At 39.5% G+C, this 26,380-nt stretch overlaps 1 protein-coding gene across 3 annotated transcripts in view; it reads right to left on the bottom strand.

The window, feature by feature from the left end:
* LOC115785515 (ADP-ribosylation factor-like protein 15) overlaps nucleotides 1-26,380 on the bottom strand; it is a 111,157-nt gene that overhangs the window by 27,089 nt on the left and 57,688 nt on the right. For all 3 annotated transcript variants that reach the window (XM_030737215.1, XM_030737216.1, XM_030737214.1), the window contains exon 4: nucleotides 19,804-20,012. In XM_030737215.1, the coding sequence (XP_030593075.1) occupies nucleotides 19,804-20,012 (209 nt within the window). The remainder of the gene's footprint in view (nucleotides 1-19,803; nucleotides 20,013-26,380) is intronic.

The raw sequence follows: 26,380 nt of genomic DNA, 5'->3' as shown, positions 1-26,380 counted from the left end.
TGTGGCTGGCAGAAACATAACTAGAGATGGCTGAGTGCATTCCCAGCCCTGGCAGAACAAATGGAGCTGTTGTTTGGGTTCAGAGGAGTTGGCCATCAGAAAGAACTCTTCAGGAGGGAAGTGGCAGGGTCGGCAAACCAGACAGGGACAGACGAGGACACGGGAGCTGGGCGGCAGGGTTGGATCGCTCACACCACCCACATCAGCTCCAACAAACAGCATCGAACTGTTCCCGGAGGGGAAAGTTTGTGAAGAAAACAACATAAAGGGTCAAACTGAAATGCAACAGATATTGTACCGCATATGAGGAATGTGATTTGCAAAAAAACTTTGAATGCAGTACAAAAATTAAGGAGTTACAAATAAGATGAAGAAGCACGTCGTGACATGCTACTTTCTCTAGGCATTTAAACTGTATAATCAAAGCCTTTTATGTTGACATTTTCTGAGTGGTAATGACTGCGAAGCAGTCTTTTGAATCAATGTTAAGACAATATTTAACCTCAAATTGTCCGTTAGGATAAAACTGTCAGAAATTTCCTGTCTTCTTTTGCTTTCAAGCACTTTAGGAGGGTAATCCAGATCACAACAAGCTGAGGAGGACCGTCTCATGTGGCACAGACAGCCCAGGGTGATTCATCTGTCATCAGGTGCGATTAAGACATAAACTGAGCTGGAACAGTAATACTGCCCAATGCACACACTACAAATTGTGACAATAAGATCTTTAGATTGCGTGTGGAGGTGATGGATTCTAGCTGACTTGAGGTAGTAGTTTAGGAGGAAAACAGTTACAGCTGGTCAGAGGCTTCAAGGACTTTCTGGTCCAAACAGTTTAAGTAACCGAAGTTGCTTCACAACAAGAATGAAAGAACACAATGTGTTTGCTTGAGAAGTAAAATTTTCATGCCAAACTAACGCAATCACAGTTTACTGTTAAGTGACTCCACGCTGGAAACTAAACACAAAACAACATCCAAATAGTAATACTGAAATATTCAGAACAATTGTGAAACTGTATCCAGAGTTATATTTTTAGGGTGCTGATAGCCACATGCAAATCATATTTAATCTCATAACTGCGTAGGGTCGGTGGATACTGACTGAAGAAAATCTAAAACACATGTGAGCAGACCACAATGATATTCTCTCTATCCATAAGAGCATTATAATTATTTCTAATCAGATGTACATGATGCAACAGCCCAGCCTGCTCACTAACTGGAAGTGATGTAGGAACTGTTTAATGGCGTACAGATTTGGTAAGTACAAAGCAGTCAGTATGGTTCAGTAACCCTTTTAGCGTGATATGCTATCTTGCGCGAAGAATGTTTGAGATAATGCTGCAGCTTTAATCATACCCAGGCAGGCTTGTGGCGCTCACAACACCTGGCTTCCAAATCCTGTCCGTCACATCTCCATTTTTGGTAGACATTTTTCAGAGACATTAAGAATACCTCAGCGTACGTCTGCAGACAGGGTGGCTATGGCTGTTTACCAGCTTTGGCACTAAAGCCGAAGACAGGATTTTATTACAACTCATCTTAGAGTCTGCATCTTTTTTTTTTTTTTTTAGGTTTATGAATTTTAAAACAGAGTTTTTTCTTTTTGCAAAATTGAGAGGAAAAATCCAGGCATGACTCACTAACTAATCTGCTCAGTTTTTTCTGTGCTCTTTTTTTGATGTGTAATGTAACTATGTGTAAAAGAGTTACACACAGCAAAAGTTACTGATGCTCATCATAACTAAATTTTTAGTGTATCTTCAATAACATGAGGTATTCCCATGTTATGGAAAAAAGAATATGTGGATCATCTTGAGTTTAACAGCTTCAGAAAAAACTGATCTAAAACAAATAATAATATATATCTTTTTTTTTTTTTTTTTTTTTTTTTAAATCAGCAACTAGACTTTAAGAAAGTGATATTTAACTCCAAGTTGCCCAACAGGTTCTCAGCTACTGTGAGGAGGTTGCGTAGCCCTAATGCAAAACATTTTGACAGATGTGCACAGACCTTTGTCAATTCCAAAAACGTACAGGTGTGCAAAGCTTAACACACAAGCACAAAAGCTCGTTTCCACACCCGACATCACAAATCTGTTCTCTCTTTGACAGCTACAACAGGTAAGGCCATATACTGTTTACATGAAAGATGGTGCTTGCTGATGCAGATGAGCACCTCCCACGCAGCTACCTCACTCCCCACCTCCCTCTTGGCAGAGCATACCAATTTCCACCTGGATGGTCTTCAACTATGTGCCAAGAGGATATCACGGCAGCTCCATATCCTCTGTGTGACAGTGTAATTCCCTCTGCCCTGCAGCCATGTCTGCTAAACTCAGACAGTTTACATGTTCATGTAGCTACATTGCACTGTGGAAGAATGAATTGCCAAATATTCTGTGCATTCATTTGACTTCTGGCACTCACCGTTTAACCCCTCCAACATGAGCTGTCACAAGCAAAGTCAAAGGGGAAGTGTGTTTATTCGTTTTCAGTTCAGAATATAAACAAATCCAAAACTTCAGAGTGATTAATGAATCTTCTGCTTTGTTACATTTTATTGTATAATTGTATTCTGTGATTGAAAATTTGTAAATATTTCAATTCAATGGAAAACTGCAGAGAAATGAATGTAATACATGACTGAATGGCTATGCAGTGCAGAGATGTATCAAATTCCATAATAATTAGGTAATATCGCATTTCACACTCCATCACAGTACAAAGGAAACTAGTTATATACATTTCAATCACCTAGCATCAACATTTAATTAAACCTTCCAAAACATGCCAAAAGCCTCAGATAACTGACAGCTGAGGTTTTTTGTTTTTTTAAGCTGTGATGAAATATGACGTGGTTTCAGTTTAACACAGTAAAGTATCAAAACCACATCATTCATTTTGAAGATTGCAAAAGCTCTGGCTTAGTTCCAGTAATTTACAGTAACTAAAAGTGTAATCCCACCTACACTGCACAAGTTAAAATAAAGTTTAGCTACAGTTGAATAAAGGTGCTGCAGAAAAGACAGCAGAGTAGTTACTGTAGGTGAATTGCTCCTTAACAGAGAAGAGGTCAGATATTAAAGGGGACCTATTATACTTTTCACTGTTTCCTGTCATATATACTGTTATGCTCATAGATGCTTATATTTAACAAGGCCAGAGTTTCAAATAATGAGGTTAACATATGAGCAAGAAATCCCTATGACCCAGAAGCTCAGGCTGCAGACTGCTCCAAAAGCTCAGTTACCCACCCCCCACTCATGGCTCTGTATGATGTCAAAGACAGTTGATATCCCTAATATGCCAAGCAGAGGAGATAGTTCCCACATGCATTAGGTTCTGCTGGCAGAAACTAGGCAAAGCCAATTAGAAGAAAGTTGCCTTAAAGGGAGGGTGAACTTAAAGGCAAGGGAGCTAAAGTGGCTTGATTCACTGAGCGTCAGCATCAGGGCTTGGTATAAAATAAATTGTTATGAATTGTGAGTAATGCTCAGCTATTCCATTAGGGTTAGGGTTAGAGTCCAAGAAGAAAAATAACAAACTGAAATAATAGGTCCACAAAATTAATTTACATCTCCAAATAGCGCCCAGACAATCAACTCAGAGAAGCAACTTATCATTTTGCCAGCCAGGATAATTTGTCCCTAAAAATGGTGACGAAGTGATGAGACAAACAGAAAAGGAAGTATATGTGTATTTTCTGTAATGCCTTTCCTACATAAATAATGAGTGCCAATTACATTATCACTAAAAAATTACCACCTTGCAGCTAGAAAGTCAAGATTCAGGGTTATCCATGCCGTAGAGACACTGAAGGAGTTTAACTGGTAGGCACCAATACTCTTGAGTAACTTGTTTCTATGCCATTTGAAAAACTGCCAGAAACATGTTCTTATAGAACATTATGAACTCATAGTAAAGTTGACCTACAAACTTTTGGATATAAAATATCATCACTTCATTATTTTTTCGTACTAGACAGTTGTGTAAAATGCTGTCATAATTGCTAAATTAATTATTGTGTTCTGGCCAAAAGTGTGTTTTGTGAGGTCAGTGTTCCTGACACTTGATGACCAAAGTCACATTTGCAGCTCATGTAAGAATGGGACCGACATGACGTTGTAGAGTCCCTCACCTTTGAGAAAGAAAGAAAGAAAAAATATCAGTTCTTCCTCAAAGCTTCAAGAGATGCAAATATAAAACCCAAAAATATAATGCCTCCAGCTACAGCTGTGGAGACATAAAAGTCTCACCTGATGTCAAGCATGACTTAACAAGCTCTGAATCATAATGCCACTGACCTTTAAATTTACAGCCTTTTTCAGATGCATTATATTCTTAAATGATTCACAGTGAAGAGAGAATGTAGCCTGACATTTGAAATAGTATTGTAAACATAACCTGTATTTTGGAATAACTGGATATTGACCAGTGTAAATGTAAATAGACATTGTTGATCACATACACTATACTGTCAAAAGTATTCGCTTAATCTTATTCTTAATCCATAGGGTTTAATATGATGTCAGCCCTCCCTCTGCAGCTGTAACAGCTTCAACTCTTCTGTGAAGGATTTCCACAACAACCCCACACCATAATCTCCCCTCCACCAAACTTTATACTTGGCACAATGCAGTCAGACAGGTACCGTTCCCCTGGCAGAGTCCAGTGGCAGTGTGCTTTATGCTGCTGCATCCAACACCTTGCCTTGGGCTTGGTGATGTAAGGCTTGGATGCAGCTGCTCAGCCATGGAAACCCTGTCATTTTACGTCGCCTACCACTTCGTGTCTGAGCTGCTGTCTTTCCCACCCTGCTTCCACCTTGGTCCATTCTTTCACAAATGTTTGTAGAAGCAGTCTGCATATCTAGGTGCTTGGTCTATACACCTGTGGCCATGGAAGTGATTGAAACACCTGAATTCAATGATTTGGATGGAGGAGTGAATACTTTTGGCAATATAGTGCATGAGTTATATGCCGATAATGAGTTGAGGTGGTTTGGGTATCTGATTAGGATGTCTCCTGAGCGCCTCCCTTTCCCATTTTCTGGGCACGCTCAACTGGGAAGAGGCCCTGTGGTAGACCCAGAACCTGTTGGAGCAATTATCTATCTCATTTGTCCTGGGAACGCTTAACAATCCCCAGGACGAACTACGGAGGAGGACGTCTGGGTCTTTTAAAAAAAAAAAAAAAAAAAAAATGTAGACTGGTGTCTGTCACTGTCAACCTCACTTTCCAATCATATCTACATTTAGTAAACAGCCAATTGGATGTCTTCAGACTTCTTTTGTGCTTAGATACTTTGACACTTACTCTTATCCTTGACAGGTTCCCAGACGGTATGAAAATTGGCTAAAGAATTTTTGTAAATAGGATGTTACACCCACTTGAAATAGCTTGAGACAGTAACAAGCAGAAAGGAACAAACAGAGGTATATGTTCATCAGTTTTTTAAACCGATTCTCTATCGTAGACAGCATCCAATATCCCCCACCCTCCACTTCGAGCTAAGGCTATCAGACAACTAAAGCTGCAAAAGTAAAATGACCTGGTGACTGTTAAAGCCCTTGAGAGAGTTTCTGTCTGGTTTCTGGGCTCATCCATCAATCCTTAGACTAGCTTATATATACACTGTTCCACGGAGTAAAAGAAAGGACTGACTTCTGCTGCACAGAGCTCAAAGCATGACATAATTTGATTTTGAGAAAGAAAAAAAAAAAAAAAGCTTTCTGGTTAGTGCTGATTGCTGATTTTATGCATTTGAGTAAACGTTACCAAAAATCCAGCCATGAATGAGCAACAGATGGAGAAAACACAACCAAATAAACCTGAAGAAGGATACATCACCATATTTCTGTGTTAAATCTATACATCTTTACCCTGATGTCTGGGAACACGCGCTGGGTTCATGTCCCTGTCTACTTCTATCTCTACACACACAGGCTACCAACAGCATTGTGGTCCTGCCCTTGTGGCCTTCAAGTCAGCGGACGTGCTGATTACCCACAAGACCTTGACACAAGACAAATCTTAGCGCTTTCATCTGTGTCGGTGGGTCACCTCGCAAAGCCTTGTTACAGGATTGGTGCTCGCCAATTAGCACAATTAGCTTCTGGCAAGCTGCCGAAGGCATCACATGGCACCAGCTTTGCACTGATGGTACCTGACAAGCCCGCAGAGCTGTCATGGTTGTTGGATGGACAGGAAAACAAAGAGAAAACAGACAGACTGTGTCGTGTGTACCTGTCAGTGACAGAATAAGCACACAAATTTTGGTGAAAGAGTCCAAAGCACAGTGGAAAAAAAGTCCTTTAGACCACTACTAGTTACAAACTGAAGCAGTATCAGGCAGTCTAAGATCAGTAAAAAACATTGCTTGCACTACAATAACGATATTACGGTACAGGTAACAGTCCTGAGGAAGCTTTGGTTGTGCAATGGACTCGTTAAGTTTTACTCTCGGTTTTTATAAAACTGCACAGTCATATATCCTTAGCTGTCATTTGCCTTTTAAGAGAGGGAGAGATTTTTTTTTTCAGGCCTAGTTCTCTTAATGTTTTATCCAGAATGCTCAGCTGAGGGGCTCCCACGTCTCAAGTCTTCTGTGGAGATAGCAAAACACAAAGCTTTGGAAAGTGCAGCAAATCATATCAATGTGATTAAATCTGCAACAGCAATATAGAAAAAAAAAAATCAGCTATCAAAGTCACTTTGTGGTCATAAACTCTCACACCAATTACACATACTTAAAAAAAAAAAAAGGGTCAAGTGGATGATAATCCTGAACCAGATGGCTGCCTAAGCAAAAAAGCCACTATACTGTTTATGTTAAGATTAGCTACATACACACACACACACACACACACACACACACACACAAAAAAAAGGGCTGCCATTTTCTACATAATCCAGCATACCGATCACTTTGTGCTACATAAAAACTGTGCAAAACTGTGGCCTGGATACAATTGTGTGCTGAAAAGAAAAAAAAAGAGCCCCAGACGATGGGCAGAGAGATAAGCAGAAGGGGAGGTCTGGGGCACTGACGTTCTGCCACAGAGCCGTTCTCATTTGCAGCTTTGTGTTTCCTTAGCCCTCTCGCTTTCCTTTAGCCCAGTCAGTGTAAACGCTGTGCTTGGCTACAATGAATATCTTAGGTAACACTGCTTGAGATCAGTATCTCCTCTCAAAACAAGAAGCCAGGAAGTGTTCCGTCTGTCTTTATCACAATTCACCCAGCACTGTGGTTTTCCTCTTCACATCAAATCCACTCTTTATGGTTTCCTTCTTTGTGTGAGTTACTGTAGTTTTTTAAACCTTTCCAGCTGAGAACAGTAAAGGAGAGCAGGACCACAGTGTCTGCGTGTGTGGGTATCTACTTGTGGTTTATTCAGAGTGCAGCTACATTCCTGAGGGTGAGCAGTGAATTGACCACATAACATTGTGGTGTGTGTGTCTGTGTGTGTGTATAACACAATGAGGAAGGAGATTATATTGAAAAAGACTGTTGATGTAAAACTGTTTGATTTCCACGGGTGCATGCTTGCATGCATAAATGAGTACATCCGCACAGCTGCTCATGGATGGGCGTGTTGCAACACACCTTGTCTGACAACACTCAGACGCATCTGGAGGTCTTGAAGGAGAGACAAGTTAAAAGGAGGACTTAATTATCTGGCCTGAATACCAAAGAAAATCTAATGAAAACATTCCCATCTCCTCCTCTCCTGCTCTTCCTGTCATGTCACTTCACTGTGAAACAAGTAGATGTTTGCTATCCACATTAAAGTCTCGAAATAAAGAGCGCCCCGAAACACCTTATCATCAGCTGTTAATTGCACTGGGAAAGAGCCTTTACAAAGAAACGAAAAACAGTGACCTCAGTAAACTGTACTGCAAAACTGTGATTTATGTCAGTGAAACAATAATCAAAGAGAGGAAGCTGAAAATGCAACCTTTTCTCATTATGTCATTATGTCCAAAACTGGTTTCAAAACAACTCTGTGAGATTTTTACACTCTGTAATCACATCAAATGGACCACCTGAAACAGTTGCTCCATACCTCGGGTGTTTTGGGGTGTCCTGAAATAATCTGACATGAGATACTGTTAATTCAAGTAGTTCCTGATAGTTCAGAAGGCTTTACATGAATTAATGAATATATCAATTCACATTAAATCATCTAGCTTTTCTGTAAAGGGTTGATTATGAATTTAAACTAGGCAGACTGTGTTGGCAATAGACAAATATTGCTCTTAACCAGTGTCTGTTTTAGTAAAATGTACTGTACTACAGCAGAAGTTGTGCACTATCCCACAATAATTAACATTAGACTGAGATAAAGGCAAAACGTTTAGGTTGATAGCATTCCTCTTATTCATATTTGAATATTTATTTACAGTGCTGCAGCTGCATCATATGCCTCTTCTCCTGTTACCCCATATTAGGTGACTGTTTGGATTAAGCTTATTTAAGCTGACAAAGATGTTGAAACAGCATCACTCTACTGATGTTGATTGCATGGTGAATGAAAAAGGCAAAACTACTTTTTGCATCCAGTGCCTAGAGCACACTGAGAACTGCTATACGATCTATTTAAAAAACAAGGCACCTAAAAGCACTACAGTGGCAGAATTAGTGAATTCTGGTGTGGTCAATAAGTCCAGCCTGACGCAATGCCATTAATGCATCTGTCTTATTCTAAGACACACACAACATCTGATCGTTACTCCTCCCACAGTGGATGTAAAAGGTTTGTAAAAATAGTCACTTACTATCTGATTTTTAAAAATATATTCATGATCTGCCTCGTCTGTCCTCAAAAAAAAAAAAAAAAAAAAAAAAGCAGCTGGAGTTAAACTTGAGGTCTTACATGGGTGGTGCAGCTGACCAACACCTCAACAGCTCAACTGTTTCTTCCAAATTGTGGTGCTGTGCATTTGTCATCTGAAAGTAAGTGTACCAAAGACAGTTTTATGACTGTGAAGCTTAACAATGAATAATTCCAAGTGTTGTTTCACAAACTGTTACAAGTTACTGTGCAACAATAGTAACACGTATGCATGTCAGCACCTGAATGTGTGGTTTGTTTTATCCGGATCAGTCAGTGAAGAGCAGTTTAAACGGTGGTCTGTTGGCTTTGCATCATCCTGCTTTATCACTTCACTAAGTCCCTTAAAAAGACAGTGATCCCACAGCTATCATCCCAGAATGCTGCTGCCTCATTTCCTTCCTGTCTCTAGCTCTTTGTCATTAGTCATAACACCTAATTTATTTGCAGCCAAAAGAGATAAACTATTAACAACACAGATAATCATCTATTTCTTTGTGACATCTTTGAACCACCAGAGAAAATAAACATGATGACTAGAAAAGAAAAATCTTTCTTGCCCAAAAAGTCAAAACTTGCTGACAATTCAGGTTAAAAAAAAAAAAAGTCAGGAAACTACAGTAATACATATTTAGAGTCTTTAAATCATTCTTAAGAAATTAAATGGAGAGTTGTTGCTAACTTGTAAAAAACAAAACAACACAACACAAACTTATCGAGGCAGTTTTCCACCAAGATGCCACATATTTGTGAAAGGGTGTAGTCTGGGTCTCGTTCCAACATTTAGTTTGAGCCCTGGAGACAGAGAGCATTGTTCTTACTGTCAATGAATGTAGTGCCTTGAAAACTTGGTGCATAAAGACTAAAAGAAATCTTTGGGCAGTGAATTATAATTCAAATATCATCTTTATAAAAATAAGGATATCACTGACTGCACTGGTGGAAATTTTCTATGCCCTTCTGAATAATAAGGATGCACACACTTTGACTAATGGAAATAACAGAGTTCAAATGAAAGAAAGCATATTGGTACAAAAATGTACAGATACAGTTCAGTCCATACCAAATGCAAGCAAAAATGCCCCGTACAGAAAAGGCATGCTTGTACTACTACTACTACAAAAAAACTTGTTTGCACCTGCTTGAATGTGAGTGAGCCAGCCTTACATTTTCATTTTTAAGATTTGCATATAGTGCATGTGCACACGTGTGAATCAGCACATCTTTCAGATTTGCTGCACCGCTCTACCTCCACTCAAGTGGAAAAGCACCCTCCACCCCCCCACTTTCCCTACAGCATATCCACTCTCTTGATAGTTCCCAGTCAAGATCCACCCCTGAAGCCCTTCCTAAAAAAAAATCCTTCAGGAGGTCAACAGAGAGATTAAGACCCTTCAAATGGGGTCATGGAGATCAATGATCAAACAGAATGCCAGGGACAGACCCCATACCCCCACTCCACCCACTTTATTTCAGAAAGCCTGATAATAGAGACAAAAAGGCTGGCTAACAATTACTTCCCTACACCGTGACCCAGCCACCCTCTTAATCTCTGGCAATGGCCTCACCTATAGCTGTCACTGAAAGTTCCACCAATCAGGGATTGGAACATGTCTATTTGGTGTGAGTCTCAAATATGAGCTAAAAAAATGCAAGTGAGTGCAAAGAAGATGGGATCAAACAGTAAGAAATACAATTTTTTAGCATAAAATTTTTAAATAAACTAATGCAATTCAGCAAAATGCAAAAAAGGGCTTTTTCAAAATGAGCTTTCCACAAACCTCTTTACATGGGAAGAAAAATTTGTTGGTTGTGGGGTTTCTATCATTGTGTGAGCCACATTCCTGGGGACCACAGGAGAATAGAAACTGGCTGCGAAGAACCCCACTCAGCTGTGGGGTTGCTGAGGATGTTCCCTGCAGAAAACTTGCCTCCCACTGAGTTATAGCTTTTCACATACTGGAGTGGGTTCAACATTTTTAGGAGGAGAAGTAGCATACTTGGATTGTAAAAGCAAGGAAAAGAAGACATCAAATAATAAATGACCCAAGGTTTAGCAGACCATAAGACTTACCCAATGGTTGCATCTTTTACCAAACGGCAAGGTTTGCATAAAACTGCAGGTGAGTAGAAAGTCCACTGCTATAGATTTCTAAATGAATTTTGCCAGTTAAGCTTTGACAGTTTATTAAATGATTAAAAGTAAAAGAAGTTTCAGCAGAAGTTTAGCAATAAAGCTAAGAAACAAATTTCCACTGTGAGCGATAAACCAGTAAAGATCCAAATATATTTTGATTTTGATTTTATCTCCTTTAATAGCTGGAATCCCTCTAAAGACTTGGAATTTCTTAAAAAAAGAAAAGAAAAAAAAAAGGTGAAAATCTATGCAATGCATATGTAAAGTCTCACTTGAATACTCATCAGATGGCATTTCACAATGTGTTAATTTTTTTTAGTCACCCCCTTGCAGCGTGTCTCTCATTTATACATAAGTTACAATGTAGACTACAGATGCAAAAAAAAAAAATATGGGGCCACAATGCCCAATGGCAAAGTAGGATTTCCACTTTTTCCCATTAGCTTACTGCAAAACTCATCCAGTCGACAACTTTTCTATCAAGTTGTAATTCGGACAAGCGAATCAAAGAAACTGAATGTGTCTGGATAGGTTTATGGTTACAGTACCATGTTAGCAAAAATAGGAACATTTGTGGGGAAGCATACTGGTTAACAGGAGACGTCACTCTGTGAGAGGGTTTCCCCTTGAACTATAAAAGCCAAACACGCACATCCAGCAGCTGAAGGGGTGCAGGAACAAAGACGACATCCATGGAAAAAGACAGTCCGCACACCGGCACGCTCCTAGAAAAATATTTAATTGCATTCAAGGTGAAGTAACATTTCGGGCATGGATGCCCGAAAATATTTTTCTAGGAGCGTTCCGGTGTGCGGACTGTCTTTTTCCAGGGTTTCCCCTTGACCCACTGTAGAAAAAAGAAAGCATGTTTATATAGGTCTTGAGCGGCAGCCAAAAGAAAATATTCTTTCAGTGAAATGTACTCCTTTTAGGCTCAGCTGAAGGCAGAAAACATGGCACATATAATGCAATGTCTGCGTCAGCGTGCCCGCCGGTGTCTCGGTGTATGTGTATGTCTGCCAGCCTGTTTCTGTCAAAACACGGCCAATTGATGATTAATGATTGTTTGCATGCTGGTTGGTGAAGAATCTGTCAGTGTCTGCGTCCTCCTTCGTACAGTTTTAATCTTCTAGAAAGAAAGGCAGGTTGGAGGAATTTTTTTTTTAAATTAATAATTAAAAAAAGGTCGAAAATTTTACTTTTTTCCATTACAAAATGCCCTTCAGTCGCACAGTATGATGCTTGTGCAATTGATGTCTGTGCAGTGTAACTGTGTAAACGCAACATCAGATTTAGCATGGTACACTTAAAACAGATGTGCTCCAATTCATACCAGGCCACAACGGGCTCAGAATGAAGACAAGAATAATGGACTCTTCAGGTTTGGATTCACTTGGAGTTTGAGTGTATGAGCGTGAGTGAGTGAGTAAATAAGGAGGGATTAAGAGTGTGAAAAAGAGAAAGAAAGAAAGAAAGAAAGAAAGAGGACAGGAAAGAAAATGAAAAAGACTTTATGGTGTGTGTATGTGTTTGTGTTGTGGGGGTTCCTATTCAATCATCTGGGAAAGTCGAGTCCAATGTTTCAGCGCCTCTGTCTTCAATCCTGCAGGGGAACCTTTCTCATAGCTCCCAAAGTCGGATATTGCAGCCTGCTCCTTCTTCCTCTGTTTACCAGATTTTTTGTGTTAGTTCCCACACCAGGCATCATGACTTAGTCCAGACCTCCACTGGTTTTCCCCACTCTTCATGTGCTGTATCATTGGTTTTTATTCCTACTTCTGTCTCTTCTTCAGAATGGGACCAAAAAACACCAATATCCACAACACGGATAGCATTTTCTAAAACAACAGCACCTCGTGGATGCATTCCATTACACCCTGCCATCCAAACAGGCCTGCTTTGTTGAGGTGTTATATCAACAGGGTGACCTCCCCTCTACACCTCCCTAGCTTCCTTGGGCCCCCCAATGGCAGGAGATTGATGTCAACAAGGAATTTTATCCCATGTTTCCTTCTGCCTCCTCCAGACCCACCCTGCTCCCAAAAACACTTGCTCCAGCACAGAGGCCCTCAGTCAGGCCTTAACAGGCTGGCTAAGCTATATTACCCCATTGCCACCTTCTCTCACCCCTTGCTCCAGCAGTGTCAGAAACACCCTTAGTCACTAATGTGAAACCATAAACAAGGAGTGCCCCAGAAAACAACACTAACAAATGCAAGCATGTGTGTGTGTTAAGGAAATGATCCTTGCTCTGTCAACAGTGTGGTTGCTGTGAGAAAAGGGTCAACATGGAGACGTCATTTGTGTATAGTGTCATCGCCAGAAAAGCTGCCAATAGAATTCAGACCGACTACATTTGAAACTGTTTCATGGGTGGTGCTTGTCAAACATTCACAAGAAGCAAGAATCTGCAATGCAGCTGCTGTCTTTGGAGGTTTGTAGCGTTCAAATGGAAACCTGCTGCAGGAGTAAGGGGTCTGCAATAGGACATTTACAAAATCCAATACATGGCCCAATATAAATCTGCAAAATTACTTAATTTTATTCATCTGTGGCCCTAATCCAATATTGCAATCTAGATCACAGACCTGCAATGACAGATACATGATACTGTTTTCTCTACAGGCTTCAAACAACAGCTGTAACATCATGAAATATACACTCACAGGCCACTAGGTTAGTTACACCTGTTCAACTGACTGTTAACACAAACATCTAAATCAACCAATGACATTGCAGCAGCTCAATGCATATAAGCATGAAGATGGCCTACTGAACTTCAATCAGAGCATCAGAATGAGGAAGAAAAGTGATTTAAGTGACTCTGAATGTGGCATGGTTTTTGGTGGCAGATAGACTGGTCAGCGTATTTCAGGAACTGCTGATCTACTGGGATTTTACCGCACAACTGCTAGTGTATACGGAGAACATCCCGGAAAAAAGAAAATATCCAGTGAGCAGCAGTTCTTACAGAAAAAATGCCTCGTTGTTGTCAGCGGTCAGAAGAAAATGGCCAGACTGCTTCGAGCTGATAGGAAGGCAACAGCAAGTCAAACAGCCGCTTGTTTCAGCCAAGGTATGCAGAAGAGCATCTCTGAAAACGCAACACATCAAACTTTGAAGCAGATGAGCTACAGCAGCAGAAAACCACACCAGGTGCCACTCCTGTCCGCTAACAACAGGAAACTGAGGCTACAACTCGCACAGGCTAACCAAACTTGGACAACAGAAGACTGGAAAATGTTGCCTGGTCTGGTGGGTCTAAATTTCTGCTGTGATGGTAAGGTCAGAATCTGAGATAAAACTTGAAAGACTGGAGCTATGCCTTGAATGACCGGTTCAGGCTGGTGGTTGTGCTACACTGGTGTGGGGGGATATTTTCTCGGCACACTTGCAGCTCCTTAGCACCAATTGAGCATCGTTTAAACACCACAGTTTACCTGAGTTTTGCTGCTTACTATATCCAGCCCTTTATGACCACAGTGTCCCCATCTTTTGATGGGTGCTTCTAGCAGAAAAATGCACCATGTCACAAAGCTCAGATCACCTAGAACTGATTTCTTGAACATGACAAGTTCACTGTGTTCAAATGGCCTCCACAGGAAGCAGATCTCAATTCAACAGAGCACCTTTGGGATGCAGTAGGATGGAATGGGAGGGCAGCATCGTGGTTGCGCAGCTGACAAATCTGTCATCACAACTGTGTGATGCTATCATGTCGACATGGACCAAAATCTCTGAGGGATGTTTCCAGTATCTTGTTGAATATGTGTCACACAGAATTAAAGCATTTCTGAAAGCAAAAGGGGGTACAGCAGCCACTTTATTAAGTACACACTAGGGTTTAATCCCGGGATCCGGGATTCCCGGGAAATGCGATCAGAACCATTTCCCGTTTCCCGGGAAACGTTAGACGGGAAACCGGGAAAAAAGTCGCGCGCGTCGATTTGACTTTCAGAAAGAAAAGAAAGCTTCAGAATGTTAAATTTATGGAAATATTGAGAGAAGGGTTCGTTTAATGCGAAAAGCATTACTCTTCATTTCAGGCACGTTCAGCCTCCGTTTAAGGCTTCAGCCTCTTCATCTCAAGCGTTTTAATAGAGATATTACACAGTTGTACTTTTTTCCTCTTTAATTTGTTAAAATCGTAGGCAATGTGTTTACCCTAAGGTATTTTGTATTATATAATTTTATATTATTATATATTGTTATATTGCATTATATAGCCTATAAAATATGCCTGCCCTGAACAATAAAGAAATATCTGTTTAACTTCGAGTGTTTCTTTTCCTCGTTTGCAGCCGCTTACTAACAATCATGAATTAGGATACGGGCCTAATGTGTGAAGAAATTATCATGAAATAGATTGCTTTAACATATTTCACTTTTAAAATGGAGTTGAGTAAAATGTATATTTTTTAGGCTATAAGGATTGGCCAGTTTTTCAAAAGACGATTCACAGCGAACCTACTTTAACCCTCAGACACGGTGTTATAAATTTGCTGTTGCCAGAATGGCAATGACCAAGTCGTAGTGCATTACTCAAGGCCCTGTGTTATGACATATTATAGTGTAGTAGGTAGTTAACTTTTCAATGACTATTACAGCGTTCCACTGGTGGAGATATAGCGCAACAGATGTCGCCACGACAGCGTGGCTGAGCCTTTATCAATGCTGTGGAGATGAACCGTATTGTTTTGCACCAGCAGTTGTAAAATATCTTGGTATAATTCCATGTACAATGGAGGAATATTCGAATTATATTTGTTAAGGGAGTGTTGAGGAACGATACAACACCGCATAGCTCGAGCACTCCAATGTCCAGATGTAGGTTTTATTGCATTAATCAAGCCGACGTTACCCCTACTGGGCATAACAGGACATAGCTGGAAAGCTACCTCTACAATATCACAATAGGTTAAGGCCGACACAGGCTACAGAAGGCCTAATTAAAATAAATAAATAAATAAACTTTTTCCCGGGATTCCCGGGAAATGGCTCGTCATTTCCCGGGATTTGATTCATGTCATTTTCGGGAAAAATATTAAACCCTAGTACACACAAAGCCTTTGACATGAATATGGGTCATGGGCACCAAAGGCTCGCTGCCTGGCACAGGGCATGACTGCTGGCCCATGTGATCTGATTACACATAAGAGGTGAGACAGCACAATTACCTGAAAATCTTAATTTTGGATATGACTACAGTCCAGTGAGGGTGAATCTGTCCACTGCTTGAGGTGCCTATGACAGGCATATAAGCATCAGAACTGGACCACGGTTCACCCTTCAGGTTCTATACTTACTTTTCACTTGCATCAGAATGCTTAATAAATAATGATTTATCACAGAAAATATATCTCACTTCAGTCTTAAAATATGCTTCCATATCCATTTACTGATGAAGATCCACTGACTAAAACCAATACTGTGGGACCCTTGGGAGAAATGGAAAAACTCCAGGAAGAGACTCCTGTGGATGCTGAACGAATGTTTAGTTAACTGAGTTTTTCCTCTCGGGGTTTCTTTTTCCACAATTTTTCCATTATGTTGTCAAAGATCTTTAGCTTCATATATAAAACAGAGAGAGAGAAAAAAAAAAAAATAATCTTTAACAGTTGGTCTAAAATTTTGCTTTGTTTTACGCAGAGATTATTTATGAGTCACTGAACATTAAGCTCCTTCAGTGACAAGGCATGAGTCAGATATGTGCACACAGGCATGGTAACACTCATAATGACCACAGAAATACAAACACATATAGAGACTACAATGAATGCAAACACACACACACAAAATCGCACATACATTTTTTTTTTTTGGTATACAAACTGGATTAACTGCTATGAAAAAAGTATATTATCAAACCATGAGAATAATTCAAGTGAATATTATCTGTCATCAGTGACAGCAGATTCCAGTACTTGACATTAATCACTAACCTGTCACATTTACTAAACAGGATGTACAAATACATCAGCATCTGTATGTTAAACAGATGTTTCCCTACTACAGCAGTGAGTTAAACAATTGGGTTTTCTTGTAATATGTAATTAACTGAAGTGCATGCACAACAAAGGCAGACACAGTGTGACAAATACACACAGAACAGCAGCATGGAAAATGTTCAAATTCCCAGTGACATAGTATCAAAACAACTGCATCAATACTAACACCAGCTTCCTCAGCCAACCCTGAACAACTAGTTTTATGTAATTCATTCACGATGAACTAAAATAGCCCTTCCAACAGGGTGCAAAAAAGGCCTTTAGGCGACTTTTATCCAACCCCTCCATCCCCATAAGTCAGTCTCACGTGTCATCAGTGTTTGCAAACAGTTCAGCAAAATCAGAAACTGATGACTGACTGATGAGGACACATCACGCTAAGACCGTTCGGAGAATATGGAAAGGCCACAGGCTTAATTAATCTGATATGTTATTAGGGTCAACAAAGGGACCAGTGTTGCTGAGCTTAAAGCAAGCAGTAGCCATTTAATTTATCAATAAGTTGAGTGGGTTTCCGTGACTATAGTGGCTCATGGTCAAGTGCATCCAATCCATACTAATTAGTTACATTAAGTTAAACCGATTCAGGTGGAGCTGGGCTCCAGAGTGCAACCAAAAATCTGTACTGTGTCTAAAGGTTTTCATTAGTTGCCTGACATGTAGCAGGTCTGCTTGTATAGCTTTTTTTGTGTGAGTGTTCCATTGCAGACCGCTAAATGTTTGCTCTATGCGTTGCTGCAGCTCATTCTTTCATTCCTTTCTGCTGCTCAGGGCGCTGCGAACACCCGCTCGCTGCTCTGTTAAACTGAACTCCTGTTTCATGCACTTTGACTCATAGGTGTTTTAAAAATTGAATCATTGCAGTTTGGTGTTCGATTCCTGCGTCACGATGCTGAGTACTGATTGCATTTGTGACGTTTGTTCGCGGTGGCTTAGCCAAGCCTTTTTAAAAACCATGCATCTAATTAGAGACAGCGCGTGTGTGTTTTTGGATGTTCTATTGTTGTTCATGAACAATGCAGATGTGACTCCATCTGGAAGTGGAAAACCAGTTGCAAAATAAATCTCCCTGCTGCTTGATCAGAGGTCATTGCCTGGGTTCAAATTAAACACCTGTAAGGGATCACTATGTCTCAAATCATCGCCCTCATAACAGCACAACACAAAGGTCTACTGGTTACACTTATTACTGTGGCACCAAAAGCTATACTTTGTTTCTCAAATTACCTGCTGGTGCACCTAAATGAAAAATTTCTGCTGCACAAGTTCTGAGCCCAGCAGAGTGACACCTTTGCTTCAATTACAATTACTTCGGGTCACAGAATCCACCTTAGAGCTTATCCCCCTTTTTCATTTCCCACAACAGATTTCAATCACTGACAAGCAGCAACACCAGATTTTAAAAATATATGGTACTGGTACTTGTACACTGCTTTTCTACTCTAACTGAGCACTCCAAGCACTTTTTACTACAAGCCTCATTTACCCAATCAGACACACACAATCATACAAGTGTTTTTTTCTATACCTAAGCACCCTGTCTAACATTTGCACACACACTTTCACTCTGATGGATGCGTCGGGGGCAACTCGGGGTTCAGCATCTTACCCAAGGAAATGTCAACATGCAACTAGAGTAGCCTGGGTATCAAACCACTGACCTTCCAATTGGTGGACGATCCGCTCTACCTCCTGAGCCACAGCCTCCCCACATATGTAGTGAACACTGCTAGCTATGACATCCTACATCCTACTCTAAGGCTCCTTCTGTGAGGGAAGGAGAGCAAGAGGAAGGCAAAGATATGGAAAAACACTGAGAGGGAGAGGTGAATTAGAATTTCCTGATTGTTTTGTATTTTATCCCTGACTCGCAAGCAGTGATCAGCTTCGTCCCAAGGTGAGGCAGTCACTAGGGCTGTACTGGGTTAAATTAAAATCATTATTGTGCGATATATAATACATTTAGTCTCCCTCGCTCTAGTTTCATTTCACAGCTTCATATACAACCAACACTTACAGCACAGACATATCTGGGTGTGAGTGTGCACACGCACACACAAGTTCATGCTCGGACTTCGGCATGCTTTGAAATTAAATTTAACAGAAGGATATTTCTGACTGTTGGACTGATTTTTAAATCAGAGCGTAATGTGACTGCACATTTGGAAAGCTGTAAGTTTATCTCATCTCCTTAATTTCTTTCCCAAACAGAAACGTGAAAAAAGGATGGCACGATGAAGAGTAAGGAAGAGGCAGGTAAAGTTCTGGGGTTTTTTTACGTTTAGGCCACACATTGTGCTTTGTGGTGGGCGGACTTTTTAATTCCAGATGATTCTTTTTTTTTTTTTTTCCGGCCACAAAACTGAGTCTAGCCTTTCACTGGGGACCAAACTGCCTTGGGAGATCAAACCTCAGGTGCTGTCTTCAACAAAGCTCCATGAGCCAACACTCCACCACCAAAATAAATAAATAAACAAAACCAAAATACACAGCAATTCCATAATTATTGTTGTTTTACAGTTTTCAATATATGACAATATGTTAACATGCCAAGAGTCATAATGTTGAACTACCCCAATGGGCCTATTGTATAGTAGAAAGTAAGTTATTTCAGCATAAAAAGAAAAGGCTGACCCATGTACATGAAAATTATTTATATATGAGTGTGTGAATGTGTATAATGAATTATGCAAAATGATGTTTTTCCTGATCAAGCCAGATGTGCAAAGGGCAGTGTTTATATGTGCACGACAAACTGAACTTTAAGAGAAACATGTGAGGGAATAATTAACAACAGCACTGAAACCAAACTGACTCACCTGGTTTGGTGTTCTTGCTGCAGGCTTATCCTGGTGATTGGCAAGGATGAGAAAAGGCAGTGTGCAGAGCTGTGGGTGCTGCAGGGCTGAGTGGAGCTCATTACGCGCTGCCTCAAGATCCTCATCTGATGATGCACTATCCAGTACAAAGACTACACCCTGTGATCCTTGATAGTAGCGACTCCAATACTTCTTGATGTTGTCAGCTCCTGTAGACAGATGTGACGGTATTGAATGTAGTCACTGTGAGAACTCTATATTAAAAAGTACAACACTTATAACTGTTACCTTTGTAAGTAACCTTGCTTGAAAACAAAATATACTTTTGTATTAAATGCATGCCAACACTCAAGTATCTAACTAATGGAATATGGAACCTGCTTGGTGTAAAACTAAAGCAATCAAACTTTGAGTTTCATGTCACTTTCTCTACAGGTTAAAGTCAATGCTAATTTGCAAATGCTATCTCTTCAATGGATTAGTTAGTCATAATGAGACTAAATGGATATTAAATGTATGGTGAAAAACAAAGTTGCTTTTTGTCTACCAAAGGGGAGAAATGTGTACTCAGAGTGATTTACTTCACAGCAACATTACTCGTGTGGGTAATTTGAGGAAGAGACCGACATGCTCACAACATGAGTCAGTCGTGACCACCGCCTCCCATTCTTTCTCACACTGACAGCACGGGCAGGCTAGTAAAAAGGTCATAAAAATAGATTTGCAATAAAAAAAAAGATTTTCTATTATTTTCATGACAATGTATCATACTTACCTTAATCAGTATTTATTTTCTAGCAATTTATTGAACACAGAGAGATTCCCCTCCATTCTTTTTAATTCAAATTTGCATACACTATATGGGAAGAAAATTTCCCGAACTGACTTTTTGCAGTGGTAGCATCCTATAATAATTCTCTTTCAAGATGTTTATAAAGGCACAATGCATGACTAGGCGCTTGATTTATTACACCTGCAATGGGACTGAAAGCACCTGAATTCAAAGATTAAGAGGTGTGGCCCATTACATTTGTCCATATAGTGCAGACCATTGCACGGCCCTCAGGCCACAGCCGGCCCTTTAGTTGTCCCTGACTGGCCTATGTGAGGTTAATGGGAAATACAGATGCAAACATAAATAAATCTACATCATGCAGTTTTACCCACTATTTTTGTTGCTTTTATTTTGAAGGCCACTGCTATTACACACGTATGTGTGTGCAAGTGAATGCAAACTTGCTGTAAACATTTGATAGATGTGACTTTGCTAGCCCTGAAAAACGTCAGCTCACACTAAAGGCTGAGGCAGAATGTAAAGTTTTTAATTTAGTTTGGACTTTTAAGTATTTATTTACTGAAGTCAGAGGGAAAGTTGTGCGCTGACTTGGTAGAGGGCAGTTTGAATCGCCATTATGAGACTAAACAAACAGAGAAATACAAGAACTTGACTGATGTAGAGTTGGAACAATAACTTGTTGCACTTTTGGAGGAGCATGAGAATAGACATGGTGACATAGGCCACCGCACAGCTGTCAGATGGTTCAGCCTGTGCAAAGAGCTAAAACCTGAACCTGACTTTAATGCAGTTGTTCAAACCCTAAACAGACTAGATTTTTCTCACTGAACAAGAAAAAAGATCTGAAAAACTGCAGATGATGTAATTAAACTACAAGCAAAATAGCAACAGCACTTTGTATAAAGTTAATCTTTAATATTTTTGCAAAAACATGAACATTTTGTTCAAAACTGTTTTGAATAGTGATAACATTTTGGCATTTTTACTAAGTCTTTTTTTTTTTTACATTTTCATAACTCAACTGTAAAGTCTACTCTCATGGTAGCAGTTTATAAAAATTCGGTCAATATTAATCATTTAATATTGAGCAAGAACTGAGTTCAGCTTATTGGTGTGGTCCTCCACAACAGTCCCAGTTTCTCACACGGCCCCTTGGGAAGATTAAATGCCCACCCAGGATAGTGTATCATTCATCATTCATCATCTGTCATCTTTGTGTTAGACAAACACTTAAGTTTATTAAATATGGCACTGACTGTTGGATATTTACTTTCATCACAAAGTACTATCATCAACACACTGATTATTAGAGAACTATCTTCAGCAACAAGAAGGACAAGGGAGCCTTGGTGCTTATATACCACAGAGCCCTGTTCTCAACATCATTGAGTCAATCTGGGATTATAACAGGAGACAGAAGCACTTGAGATAGTCTAACTCACACTTTATAATAAATTAAACAAATAAACACACACATTTTCAACTAATAAAACCTTCTGTCTAAATCTAAGTTGTATAGACATCAATCCAATCCCACCCACTGCCTTGATCATAAAGTATGTGTGAATGCTGGCCTTCATTAAATTTTTCCTGACAGGCTAATTTACAATCTCCACTGAACACACGCCTGCTAAAAATAATAATCTCAAACAGCAGCGTCCAGCACACAAACAAGAATCAACCTGTTACGTATTAGCGCTGCAACACAAACTCTGGTCTGATGTCTGAATAGTTCAACTTCAGTGCCCTTTTGCAAGCCCATCTACAGCATTTCTTTGTGCCTTTGTAATTATAGCAAAGTCGAATCATGGGTGGCACGCCTCACAGCCAGAAAACATGCATGTTCGGTTAAACTGCGATTCTAAATTGACCACGGATGAGACGCAAATAATGTGCCTAATGGTAGAGAACAAAGCATTGTGTGAATGTATGGTTACATGTGGCTTGTAGCTGAAAGACTAGAAAAAACACTATACATGTATGAATGCCATTTTTTTACTCACATTTTATTCCAAACAATCAAACCAAATAAATGTTTTTCTTAAGATCAGTAAGGAGTAACCACAATGGCTGATTTCACCCTCTCACTCAGCACAAACTGTGATTACTATCCTTTACGCCACGGTCCTCAAGCATTAGGAGCTCTCCCCCGTCTTGTGAAATAAGGAAATTAATTTTAACTCACTGAATCCAAACTGAACACAGCTGCTGATCCTCATGAGGAAAGTATGATAAGGAAAGTACAAATTTTCAACCAAATTATGAAACAAGAGGAGTTTAAAGCTTTACAAATTCAAAGCACAAGTAATTGTTGGCATTTTGCCTCAGTCAGTGATTTCTTATGTGAAACACACAAGAGGCTGAAGCTGCAACAACACTCGCAGTTTGAAGAACAACTTTACTGCCTGACCACAGAGTTTTGGCCTGTGGCTTTCATCACATCCTCAATGTATGAGGCACATCACATTATAAACAGAATCGTTTTCTGATTTTACACTTGTAAATATAATGAACTCAAATGAATACTGACATTTCCACATGTTTCCTGTTAACAAGTATTAAATGTCTGTCCTATGTGCTCAATAAAGTTGATGTTGCTGTGTACTCACGCAAGTATGTTCACTTGCTTTTAGAAGACGTACTTTCTCTGGTTAAAATTATCCCTCCCCGTCTGGTGAGGTTACTTCCTTTGCAATCTTGTGAATTGTTATTTTGTTACAGTTGCTCATAGTAAGTTAATTGCCAAGAAGTGACGAACTGTGAGGCTGGCAAATGTTTAAACATCACGAATTGCTCTCAGTGACATTTACCTCCTTTCCCTCATGCTCTCCCTCCCTTCTTTCTTTCCTTCCTCCCCCACTCTTTCTACTCACACCTCTCACTGGAGTGGAAAGCTATCAGACAAAGTGGCACTTGAGAGATTGACTAGGAAGCTTCTCTCAACTTTGCCTGGAAATGGTGGAATGTCTGTCATGTCCTCGTCGGATCTTGTTGGCAGCTTCTGCCACCTATTGGTCTGCAAGGAGGATTTGCAAACATGATGTCATGATTCTTGGAGGAAGTTACTCATTTCATTAATTTAAAAAAAATCCAGACCTCATTTTTTTTTTGCTCATTTTTCTCTCTTCTTTTTTGCCAACTTTCATTCATCACTTATGCTTACATCCTCTAAATATAACATAATAATAATTTAAAAAACATGTTTTATGGTTTTAGACTGCAGTCAGATAAAACGAGCTGGAAGCTGTACCACGAGGAGTTAAAAATAGCAGGTCAGTAACAGTCATGACTCCTACTGAACTTGTCAAGTCTTGACTCATGAGCTGGACTGCTTCTTACCTTACTCATTCAAAAAGCAAATTTGATAAAAGTAACATTAAAATGACTGCCTTTAGCACGACAGATTTCCTGACTGAACATGAAAAATATGGACAATCACTTTTAAATTAAGTCTCTGGATTTGGCTCCTTTAAAGAATCTCACTTTGTACAGTCAAATCTTGTGGTATGTTTAGCTGGATGCAACATGATTTAAGTTACAATTGGCTTTTTTCAAAATGTGCAACATTGTTTCCACTTGCCTTCACAATTATCTGCTGGTTTGTGTCCATTCAAAATCTTCCCTTTCAGGAAGAGCTGATGCAACAATGCAGTGATGAAATAGACAGGACAGCTGATGGTAGTAGCATTACATTTACAAATGATCCAAGCTGTTCTCTTAATTGTTGTGCCCAAATATCCATGTTTGGCCAATGTGCATGAAGATAGTCATGCAATTTAGAAGTAACCCAGGCAATTTTCAGTAGTATAATTTACAAATGTAAATGCTAATCACCTGATAGACACTACAATTCAGTGTTCCCTGAACACCTCATATGAAGCCAACTGGTTGTTATGAAAGCATAACAGACAGAAACAAGCACATAACAAGGTTTTTAAAGAGAACAGTCATAAGGATGCATTTACTGAATGGTGTGCATGTGGATGTGTGTAATAAATACAAAAAACCCTGAAGTGGGCCTGAGGACAAAAACACATGTTGGCCAATAAAATAATCAAATGGAGACTGGCCTTGTCTCAGTCACTTGCTTTGACAGACACAGGAATTAAGTAGCTGGTGAGCATCACTGTATTTATTCTTAGTGTGCCCACATTTGATGGCAGTGTCACACAGGTTGAGAATCTGTTAGTGGTGGTGGGTAGTGCAGCTGAAATCACAGATGCTCTCTAAACACCTCAACTGTGTTGATTTCAAAACTTCTGGAAATTTACACTGGGGAAAAAGCTTCGTTGTGAGTCTGACGTCAGAGTCGGTTCCCTGGAATTAAATGGCTAGATAACAGATCTGAGCTGCTTACCCACCAAAAGAAATAAATAAACACTTATCGTACATGGGGCTGAAGCAAGGAACGTACTAACTCATTCAATGTACTGCATAAAATAATAAAAGATATGAAAATATGCATGGTTTGAGGTCTGGGACACATGAATCTTAAATTCATGCCTCTCAGACCTTAAATTGTAATTATAGTGTATAAACACTTGCTGTGTTTTGTATGCATCTGATGATTCATTGCACATGCACAGCTAACTGCTACAGGTCACGTATGTGAAAGTTATCATGCATTACTAATGCAGCCCATAAAACATCTTTATATTCTTTATCCAAAGTTATATACTGACGGCGAACTTTCATGGAGGGTTTTCGAGCTTTTGAATTTAGGGGGATTTCATGGCTTTTAGAACTGAAAAGGAGATTAATTAGTTAATCAGCAATAAATAAACAACCAGCTGCTTTTTTAAACAATCATTTCATTATTTATCTCACAATTCGAACTACAAACATTGCTCCAGCTTTTCACGTGTGATACTTGGATTATATATTATATTTTGCCTGTGGGCAAAACTTGGGTTTGAAGATATTCCAAAAGGTATTTTGACTCATTTTTGTTATTTTAAAGACCAGATGATCACAATTAGTCCATTAATCAAGAAAGAAAAAAAATTTGTAGATTAGTGGAGAGTAAAAATACTGTCTTAACTGTATTTACTTCACAAAAATATACAGATAACTATTTTTACCTTGGTTCACTGGGGCATAAACTAGCCCATGCACATCCATTAATTTATAGTGATGTATTTGTTGAAGTTTACTTACACAAAGTATATTTATTTGTTTGAAAGATTAAGTGGTTAGTCTTTAGAAACACTGCAGCAAAGAAAAGTTAAAACACACTGCAAAAATTAAGATTCTGTTAGTCACGATGTGGGAAAAGCAAATATTTGCTATTTGTACATATGCGACAACATGTGCTGATTTTGTGTGTTTGACTTTTAATTAACGAGCAAATGGCAGCAAAATGTCAAGCAGGACAAAAATTTAAAGCACCTTTAATCCAAGCTCTCTTTCAGTTGTGTTCAATTTATGAATTCATCCACAAATTGAAACAGCATGTCGTGGTCTATATTTCAACAATAAGTGAAACCCTATACTTCTTCTGGTGTAAACAAGCCTACTGTTGAGATCTGATCTTTTTGTTGTTTGGTATTGAGACAATTTTGGTCTCAGATTTTCTGTCAGACTTAGCAATAACTTATTAAACATTTCTGCTACTCCGTTAAAAATTCCTGGCAGCTTTGACCTTAAACAAAGGGCAGTATTTGGTCTTTAATTTTTGAAAAAAGAAATCCCCAGAAAGCAATCCTCTTTGAAGTCACGCTAGTGCCAGACACTGAAGAAAACGGTTACAGCAGAGTGACGAGAGAGCCCGCTGGGACTGGT

The sequence above is a fragment of the Archocentrus centrarchus genome, chromosome 9 (genome assembly GCF_007364275.1).
Source record: "Archocentrus centrarchus isolate MPI-CPG fArcCen1 chromosome 9, fArcCen1, whole genome shotgun sequence".
NCBI classification, from domain to species: Eukaryota; Metazoa; Chordata; class Actinopteri; order Cichliformes; family Cichlidae; genus Archocentrus; species Archocentrus centrarchus.
This window is presented reverse-complemented; position numbering and strand designations above follow the sequence as displayed.